Here is an 8200-nt window from a genome sequence, read left to right as displayed (position 1 = left end):
AGAAAGACAAATTCAAGGCTTTTATAGGTAAATGGATGCAACCTGAGACCATACTCATAAGTGAAATAAATCAGTCTAGCATCTGTTAGCATCATATTGTCTCCATAGTGTAAGAAACTGAAAGAGTAAATAAGATCCAAAAGTAACAATAGATATTGTGAAAGAGAAAGAAATTGCTTAAAAGGAAAGAATAACTGGAACAGGGCAAAGGAGAAAAGAAGGAAGGGAAAAAATATATATATATATATATGCACACAACATAACTAAGATAATTATACTAGTAATATCTATTATTTTACTGAAAAGAACAGCTCGTGCTTATATTGTTTGATGAATTATACATGCTTATACCTGGTAATCTGAACAACTACTTTGAAGATAACAGTATACAATATAACAACCATTGTTAATTTCCTGTCATCTTGTTTTGAAATTCTGTATTGCTTTTATTGTTTTTTATTCTTTAAAATGAAAGAAGGAGCAGAGGACCTTGAGCTGGCCATGACACTTCTTGTAAAATCTGGTTGTGCCTCAATCAGTCAACAAATATTTACTGAGCTTCTATTGCAAAGTCTCTGCCCTCACAGAGGTTTCCATTCATTTCTATTTCAGAAAATAGATTCATTCCATCTTAGATTCCTACACAAGACACATTCTAGAAACGACGCTTCTCTAAGATGAAGACCCTACCTTTTCCTTTCAGCAACTGAAATTTAATGTTTGGAATTCAATTTCTATCACTGGGTCTGCCTTGTGCTGCTCCCTGTATACACCTGTCTGCCCCTGCCCCACTGACCTGTGTCAGGAACTCTAGACAGTCTTTTGTGTTTTAGTGTCTTATCCGTAAATCCTGCAAGGAATATTATGAGGACTAAATAAAATTTCCTTGCCATATACTATACCAAATACTCACTATCACAACTATTATTATCTTTATTGTTAAGATATGTCATCTTGGGCTGAAGAGACAGCTCAGCAGCACAAGTGCCTCCCTGCCAAGCACAAGGTCCTGAATTCAATTCCCATTCCCCCCCCCCAAAAAAAAAAGCTACACTGTCTGCCTTATCTATAGATTTTACTTTCTCTTGATGAGATATAATCTGGGGGTGGAAAGGTGCCCTCCCAGGTATCCCTACGACAAGAAGGCTCATTTCAGTTTCACAGTCTGGCTCAATCAGATCCCATCTGGGAAACCAAGTACCTCTCAGTGTCAGGTAGCCATATGCCAAGTTGGTCAATGCCTGTGCCCATTTCCAGTGTTCTTTTCCAAATATAATCCGAGAGAAGATGACACATCGAATCAGCTCTCTGTTTGCCTGGGTATTCTGTAAAGGACAAAAAGTTACAATTTTAGGAAAATAAAATCTCCAGCCCATCATAGGGAGGTAGAACTAAATTTCCCTCATCTTTTTTTTTTGTGCGTGTGTTCTTATTCTTTCCTACCCCACATCCAAACTCTGTCAAGTGTAGTTGATTCTACCCTACTCATATACCCTAAAAACAAGTTCTTCTATTCATTTCCTCCTGAGTACTTAGCTTCAATGACCCTCATCTTTTACCTGACTAGCCATTTCAAACAGCAGCAGGACCTAGCAAACATTAAATTTAACACTAGAGGTGCAAACCCTTGAAGGTCAGATAGATAGTGAACTCTGTATAGAACTAGAAGGTGGCTGGCTGTGCAACTATGCTCTACTCTATTTTCTTCCTCTTCACTAAGAAATACTGCATCTTCTTCTCTGCTTCCCTCTGAGTGAAAGTAGGACTTCTCTAATCATGGACATATTTTTAAATGGAACAAAAATCTAGTAAAGTTTTTGGTTTGTTGTACCATTTTTTCCTTAATCAGTTGAGCTACATTCTTCTCGGACACAGCTAATTTCTCTTTGGGAAAAGACATATAGTCGATAGCTATTTCCTCTTTCTGGACTGTAATGTCTTCTTCACTCTCTCGTGACCCACAAGTGGGATATAGTTCTTCCATTTGCTGGTCTTCTGGAATTCTGGTTTGCTGTGACCTATGGACATGAGAGACACATGGAGTCAGGATGTTCAAAGAAGATAAAATTGAAGGCTAGAGCTCTCTGTTATGGTTTGTCTCCCCAAAGTGTCATGCAGTCATACAGATTTCTGAGGTGGGTGAAAATAGTATGTGTGATTGAATCATAGTGCAATAACCAGGATTAAGGGTGGGTGGTTTCTGGATCAGTTCACTGAGTGAATTGTCCCTGTTCTAAGCCTGGTAAACTGGATTCAATAGAAGGGGCAGAAAGAGGCTTGTCTTACTCTTGTTGCTTTTGCTGTCTTTCACCACTATGAACGATTACCCTTCTGCCTTGTGCCACTCTGCCTTGGAGCCAGCTGATTTTGGACTGAAACCTCTAGGAACCATGAGCTAAATAAAGCTTTCCCCTTTTAACTGAGTGTTGGATATTTTGTCTCAGCAATGAGAAAAACAACTAAGATACTCTCTCAACTGTGCACTAGGGATGTTTTCTAAATTAAACTTGAAAGAATAAAAATAGGTGGTAAACTCATGTTACATTCAGAGCCTAGCATCTAAGCCAGCATTGTTGGTGGTGATTCCAGTTAATCAGAACTGGTGCACGGATCACCTGTAGTAGTCACAGCTCTGCTGCTTACTAAGCAAGAAATCCTACACAATGTATTCCTTAATATACTTCCCTGTAAAATGAAGTAAATATAAACATATACTTGATAAAGTTAGAGGATTAAATCATATAATACTCATAAATCACTCAGCACAGTGATTGGCATTGAGGAAGTACTCTTTAAGTGTCAGTTACTACTACTGCCATCAGCTTCATGGCTTAAGTCGCTTCAACTACAAAGTAAGAGTGCTAACTGGAAGACCTCAAAGATCCTAAAAGTCTGATCCAAATCAGGAAGGACAACAGATATGGTTAAATGAAGGAACTAACATTTGGAAGCTAGATATCCCACGTCCTCTTATATAAATTTCAAAATCTTCAATACGGCAGGGCGAACTAATAAAAGAGGATGTGGATACCACTGCGAGTCGAGCACAGAGTCAGAAGAGAAACAGCCTTCTCAGCTGTGTTAGCACTAAACACAGTAAGAAAGAACTGAGTGGGTTCAAAATCAACCTCTGTCTCTCCCTTCCTTCCCTTCCTTCCCTTCCTCACCATCATATATGACCATACAACATAGAAGAGCTCTGGATGTAACATTAATCCTAATTTTAAAGGGATAATTAGAATCATAAAGTCAAAAGAATTAATGTTATACAACCAAAGAACTAATCATATGTTAATATTACAAGAAAAAAATAATGAAGTAACACAGAAGAAACAGAATTCTGCTACTTTAAGACTAACAAAAGTAGTTATAAATAAGTCTCCCAAAAGAATCCTGTTTGTATTCACAACAACATCACAAAGTTCAGCCACTGCAAAGATTTTAAAATAAAATTTGCCTTTTTCCCCACTGATTACATAAGTAATGAATGTTTACTATTTTTTATTTTTAAAAGGAAATTTAGAAAAGTACGACAGATGTTATGGTTTGTATCTAGATGCCCTCCTCCAAAGCCCCAAGTAGGGCTTCTAGAGTTTGGGATTAATTCATGATCCATTGCTGGGATTATGGGTGTGAGTGCTACACCTGCTCCCCGGGACAGATAGCCTGAAGGCAGTACACTGGAGGGAAAGAGGCTTGCCCTCTGCCTCTGCCGCTGCTCCTCCCTTCTTGCTCTTACTGTTTTGCTGTTTTCTGCTGCGTGAAGTGTTCCCCTTTTCCATGTGCCACTCTGCCTTGGAGCCAGCTGATTACGGACTGAAACTTCTACAAACTGTGAGCTAAATAAACCTTCTTTCCTTCATTTTGGGTGTCAGGTATTTTGTACCAGCAGTGAGAGAAAAGTAACCGAGACAACAGGAAAATGTTGAATGTGATCTTTTATGCCACATTTTTAAAAGGACATGCTAACATCTGTCCAGAGGCCTGCTGAGAATAACTAATCCAGAAAACACAGGCACTTCAGGTCACATGGGTACAACATTTCTTCAACTGTGAACTGTAGGGTTTTTTTTTTTTAACTGTTTTTAGTAATGGGGATTGACCTAAGGCCCCTATACAAGCCAAGGAAGTACCTTACTCTGAGCTACATCCTCATTCCAACTCCACTTTTTTTTTCTTTTTACAGACACACTATTTTAATGATGCACCTAAAAAACCCAAAATCTATAAACACAATTCTCACAGTGTTTGATATATTGCATTCCTTTGAAATAGGGAGCAGAATGTATAAATACTTATCATTATGCTTTTAAGATTTTGTTAATCAATCTACACACTTATCAGACTCAAGAAAAACTTTTACCAACTCCACTTTTTTAACTTGGACTTTTGTATAACACTTAATCTCAGGATATTTTGTGAGGCCAGGTACAATCAGTAGCCACCTGTAGCTATTAAATACAAAAACATGATGAATCAGATGTGACATGTGTTGTTAGGTACAAAAAATGGAATTTTGAAGACAATCGTGACAAAAACAATATAAAATCCTTCATTAATAATTTTATATAATACTATTCTGAATATATTAAGTTATACATGGGATTAAAATTAAGTTCATCTGTTTCATTTTACTTTTTAATATGTGGCTTATATTTGTGGCTTGCATTATATGTTTCTATTGGATAAGAAAGATACAGAGTAATGGTAAAATCAAGAATGATTTGATTTTACTCCCTGGGGCCATCTGCCAATGTCTGGAGCTATTTTTGGTTGTCATGACTGGGACAGTGACACTAGCATCTACAGGGTAGAAGCCACAGATGCTGCTAAATATCCTGCAAGGCACAGCATGGGCCTCCACTACAGTCATTCAACCCAAAATGTCAGTAGTGCAGAAGTAGAGAAACCCTGTTACAGAGGAATGGTTAAAGAAAGAATGAACTATGAAGTCAGGTTAGTTTCCATACCACTAACTAGCTGTATGACTGGGCAACCTGCCTAATCTCTCTTTGATTTATATCCCTCATCTATAAATGGGGTAGTGTCAGTAGCGTCTTCACAGGATTGCTAGGGGACAGGCACATAATATGTCCTCAAGTGTGTATCAGGAATTATCATGTGAAATTTTTTATTTACTCATTTTCTCTTTATTTTACAAAACAACTTACTGACTTTCAATTTTTTCTGTGACATTACTAGTCTCATTTTTTATAAATAACCTATTCTATATAGGGATGTGTCACCAGATTGAGTTTCTTGTCTTTATTTTTAAAACTTTTTTTTTTCTTAGAGAAAAAACAATTATCTTCCATCTTAGCATGTAAGTTACAGATTCAAGTGACTATAACACCATAACTATTACTAAATCCTACTGTAGAAGCTTTTGTAATGGCATGCTACGTTTTTCACCCAGGCTTGTCCTAAGTGAGAGGACTGAGTGTTTTGGGACACTGAGTGAGATGTCAAGGCTCTCTACTACTTACAGGTTGAAGCAGAAGTCCCAGTCGGGGTCATTGCTAACGGTTGGGATGTAGATGGGGTTGGTTTGCATCTTTCTCCTACCAAGAATCACAAGTAAGGTCAGCTTTGAGACGCAAGGCTGAGGTCAGGACTTGATCTATGTTCCATGTTGAAAGCAACTAACTTCAAACTAAGCTACCAACTACAACCCATGAACAGACTGTGCAGACTCACATGAGGACCCTCACAGAGCAGAAATTAAAGGCATTTGACAAATGAAAGAAATTGATCTGAGCCCCACCCCATTTCAACTCCATTTTACTTCTAATTTTGTGGACTTGCTTGTAGCTTTTAAAAAGTTGCGCCTTTACATCTGGATCACCCAAACATATGCTCATCTACTGACATCTGCAATGTTTGGCCGACCTGAAGGAAAGAAGAGCCGAACAGAGCAAGCACCTCTCCTCTCCTACTAAGTGGAGGTCAGTCAGGGTACTGGTTAACTCTCCACCTTCTCCCAGGGGTCCTTTCACTACCTAACAGGAAGTTCTAGTTAAAGAGACAAGATCCATGAGTCAATTCTGGTTGAGGCTAGGCGTAGTAAACACAAGGTGGGAAGTGTTGCGAAATTCATTTCTGAAGACCCATCTCTGAGGCTTCAATCGAACCCAAATGTAACGCACAGTGACATTATGAACACTAGCACCCACCCAGGCGCTCCCCATTTCGCTCCACAGAATGTCACTCATTCCCACGGGATCTGCAAGCAGCTTTGACTCTGAACATCGGGAGGGAAGGCTCACTAATCTTTTCTTTCTAATCCCTACTTCGAAAACTACAGCCGGGGCAACAGGCTCCGTCTGATCTGTCGCACGCCCTGTCCTGAGGAGGGCCCTTGAGAATCAGGCCACCCCACTCCGGCCCTACTCTCCAGTGCGAAGCGCTGCCTCCTTTCGGACTGCCGGTCCTCGGAGCGCCAGCGCGGGCTTCCCGAGGCCCGGATGGCGGCGTGAGCGGGGCCGCGCAGCCCCGCCCCGGAGCTGGCTTCGGGCTCCCTCAGCCCCGGGGTTCGCCACGGCGGGCGACGCAGCGTCCGGGCCTCAGGCAACCTCGACCTGGGGGCCACGACGGCGAGAGGTAAGAGGTCCGTCTGGGACGCCTGCCGCCCCGCCCAAACCGTGGAGTTGCCACGGGAACCGCACGCTAGGGGCGGGGCGAAGGCGCCCGTAGCCATGGCAACGCGGAACGCTTCCGGTCCCGGGGGCCCTGGCGGTCGCAGCCCCACGGTCTGCGGTGCTCTCTTTCCGCGCGACCTCCGCCACCTCGGGCCTGACCCGGCCTCGCTGCTGCCCTGAACTGTCCAGCGGTGACTGTCGCGTAGGGATGTGCCTCGCGGAGGTGAAGGTGCGGGAAGAGGTCGAAAACCATTGGAAGACCGGAAGGAGGCCGGCTCCAGGGCCCGGCTGGCTTAAAGCAGTGGCACCTGGAGGAATCACGCGACAACCGCCGGTGGTCGGCCTGCACACCGCTAGGCACACTTCAGAAGCCTCTGGTGCCCTGCTTGTGGGAACCCCAGAGGAACAGGCTCGGCTGTAGTAGCTGTTGACCGTGGGGCGTCGTCTGGGTAGCCTGACCCGGTAAGCCTGGAGCTAGGCTTGTTTGGAAAGCAGAGGACCAGGAAGTGGGTAAAGTAGGAAATGGGCCACAGTGGTTACCAGGGAGGTGGGCACGCGTGCAAACACCACAGAGCCCTAAATTACGCAGCCATATGTTCTTATATCGCACCTCTTTGTGACCTGAAACACACTGTGGTAATGCACATAGGCGCAGGGAAAATTGTGACCAGTACCCAAATGCACAGCCCTAGTGGCCCAGGTGCCCTTTAACGGTGTTATCATGAACCCTACAATTGATTGGTGCCGTGATAAGTCAAGATGGAGTGGACATGTCTCACGTTCAATGAAAAAACAGCAGGCCAAGTAGAGAAGGAAAATACTGAGGTCTTGAAAGATGGAATTTATATTCGGTGTTTGTTCTTTTCAACTCTTAACTCTAGGGTAGAGGTTTATTTGCCATTGAGCCAGAGCTGCCAAAAACGCTTTTCAGGGCAGAAGAATTATCTAGATGAGCTTACTTAAATATCTCTTAACTAAAACCTGAATGGTCTGTTAACTCAAGGTTAAAATCTGTACCAAAGTCCAGAGCCAAAATTTTGTAAATATTCTACCATTAATTCTTCACAAGAGAATCGTTAGTATGGACCAATGGTAAGACCAAGATGATGTCTCTGGTTGTAACTCCAGATGGTTTGAGACAAGTCCCATGGGTCTTAAAGTATATGGTGGGTGTCCTTGTATGATGTGCTGGCAGCAGGTCATTCACCAGCTACAGCTTTCTAAGCAGGGACTGTTCTCACCATTGAGCTTAGAGCATTCAATACAGGGCAAATATATTTGCTGTATTTTTAACTTATTTTAGTACATATTTGTCATATATAAAGATCACTTTCATCATCCTAAGCCCTTTCCAGTTCCAGGGCTCTGCAAGGATTTTTGTGACTAGCAAGTGTCTAACGTTTGTGGAAATAAAAAATGGGAAAACCTCATTCCTGTGTAATAACATATTTCTTTTACCCCTTCTTAAGTGGGGAATCATGCAACTGAAAAAGTTTTATGTTCTAGGAAATGGCTATAATGTTCTGAATATATTAAAAGAAGCAGTCTTTCCAAAACATTTG

At 41.9% G+C, this 8200-nt stretch overlaps 1 protein-coding gene across 4 annotated transcripts in view; it reads right to left on the bottom strand.

Annotated features, from left to right (window-relative positions):
- Positions 1 to 6647, bottom strand: part of Ttc23l (tetratricopeptide repeat domain 23 like) — a 67948-nt gene extending 61301 nt beyond the window's left edge. The window contains exons 1-4 of one of the 4 annotated variants that reach the window (XM_023707473.1): positions 6579 to 6647; positions 5487 to 5561; positions 1832 to 2018; positions 1202 to 1325 (exon numbers count right to left, since the gene is read on the bottom strand). In XM_023707473.1, coding sequence (XP_023563241.1) covers positions 1202 to 1325; positions 1832 to 2018; positions 5487 to 5554 — 379 coding nt within the window. In that variant the 5' untranslated portion in view covers positions 5555 to 5561; positions 6579 to 6647. Of the gene's footprint in view, positions 1 to 1201; positions 1326 to 1831; positions 2019 to 5486; positions 5563 to 6290 lie in introns of all 4 variants that reach the window. The other 3 variants (XM_023707475.1, XM_023707472.1, XM_023707474.1) reach the window with 3 other exon arrangements.
- Between the last annotated feature and the right edge of the window lie 1553 nt (positions 6648 to 8200).

The sequence above is a fragment of the Octodon degus genome, unplaced genomic scaffold (assembly GCF_000260255.1).
Source record: "Octodon degus isolate 3935 unplaced genomic scaffold, OctDeg1.0 scaffold00293, whole genome shotgun sequence".
NCBI lineage: Eukaryota > Metazoa > Chordata > Mammalia > Rodentia > Octodontidae > Octodon > Octodon degus.
This window is presented reverse-complemented; position numbering and strand designations above follow the sequence as displayed.